The sequence below is a fragment of the Tenebrio molitor genome, chromosome 7 (assembly GCF_963966145.1).
Source record: "Tenebrio molitor chromosome 7, icTenMoli1.1, whole genome shotgun sequence".
Classification (NCBI taxonomy): Eukaryota; Metazoa; Arthropoda; class Insecta; order Coleoptera; family Tenebrionidae; genus Tenebrio; species Tenebrio molitor.
In genome coordinates this window covers 9,964,507-9,966,090 of record NC_091052.1, presented here as the reverse complement: position 1 = coordinate 9,966,090, position 1,584 = coordinate 9,964,507, and the positions used below count along the sequence as shown (strand labels likewise).

The following is a 1,584-nucleotide window of genomic DNA, read 5'->3' as shown; positions in this document are numbered from 1 at the left end:
CTTCTAGGGGAAAATAAAAAATCACCAAGTGGGATCTAAAATTGACCAAACTTGTGCAAAAAGTATGAAAACAAGTTCTTTTTTAAAAAAAGTTGGGTTAGTGGTTTTCATTGTTTAAACAATTATTTGAGACAATGTACTAGGTAAGCTTAATACGAATTAATTAATATAAAGGAACCTTGCACACGATAAGACGTTTTTAGAGACTGGTGTTCTTTTTTAACACACCTCCAGTTGTAAATGGTTCCCATTTTTTTATTAATAGAATTAATGGCTGAAGTGCAAAGATGCACGCTTCGATTTCAATTTAAATTAAGAAAATTATGAGAAGACAGTTCATTGTTAATTAATTAGCCATGTCATGCAATTATGCTGATGGATTGTCTCCTTATGAAAACAAAGGCGTTTTGGGGGCTCCAGAGGTAAAATTTGACAATTCTTAAAAGTGTTGTAAAATTGAATGAATTGTAGCGTTTTGATGATGATGCTACTGTGCAAGAGAAATGTGAGAAACTAACTGACTGGATTAAAAATGCAAGACATGTAGTGCTTCACACTGGAGCAGGGATCAGTACATCAGCTGGAATCCCAGATTTTAGGGGCCCTAATGGTGTCTGGACTTTAGAAAAGCAAGGCAAAAAACCTAATGTTGATATCTCCTTTAGAGATGCAATACCAACAAAAACACACATGGCTATCAAAAAACTTCTTGATCAGAACTACATTCATTATATAATTAGCCAAAACATTGATGGTTTGCATTTAAGAAGTGGAATTAACAGGAAATTCATAGCAGAGTTACATGGAAACATGTTTATTGAACAGTGCAATTTTTGTGACAGTCAATTTGTCAGGAGTTCACCTACCTCAACAGTTGGAAAAAAATGTCTTGAAGTGAATTGTAAAAGAATCCTTAGAGGGAGACCTTGCAGAGGAAAACTGTGTGACACAATTCTAGATTGGGAACACAGTTTACCTGAGAAAGATCTAGAAATGTCAGATTATCACTCAAGGTGAATTTTTATTAATTATTTTTTGTTAAATTTAGTTCAACAATTTTTTTGTAGTGTTGCAGATCTTAATATTTGTTTGGGAACTACTCTACAGATTGTTCCTAGTGGTAACTTACCACTCAGATGCAAGAAATATGGGGGAAAAGTTGTCATTGTCAACTTGCAACCTACTAAACATGTAAAAGAAAGAAATCATTCATTGGAATGCATTTTTAAAATGCTGTTTCAGGACAAAAAGGCTGATTTAATTATAAACACTTATGTTGATGCTGTATTAGAAAAAGTTGTTAAAAGACTTGGACTGGAAATTTCTGGTTATACTGATGCAATTGATCCTACTAGGACGAACTTACGTTATGGTAGTGCCGACTGGAACATTTCTAATAATGACATCAAAGAAATTAAAGCGTTATATGACTTATACTGCAAGAACTTTAAGAAGAGGAAGTTGGAAATAAAAAAAGATGGAGAGACGAAAATCACGAAAAAAGAAGATACAAAAGACGATGTTATTGAAATTATTGATTTAACATGAGATTTTTTTACAAATAAACTTTCTACAAAATAAAAT

The 1,584-nt window shown here is 32.6% G+C and overlaps 1 protein-coding gene across 1 annotated transcript; it reads left to right on the top strand.

Annotated features, from left to right (window-relative positions):
• The first annotated feature begins 11 nt into the window (after positions 1-11).
• Positions 12-1,583, top strand: Sirt6 (sirtuin 6). Its single transcript, XM_069053423.1, has 5 exons — positions 12-143; positions 204-422; positions 472-1,013; positions 1,068-1,191; positions 1,243-1,583. Exons 2-5 carry the CDS (start codon positions 357-359, stop codon positions 1,546-1,548), a joined length of 1,038 nt encoding a protein of 345 aa, XP_068909524.1. The 5' UTR covers positions 12-143; positions 204-356; the 3' UTR covers positions 1,549-1,583.
• Position 1,584: the final 1 nt, after the last annotated feature.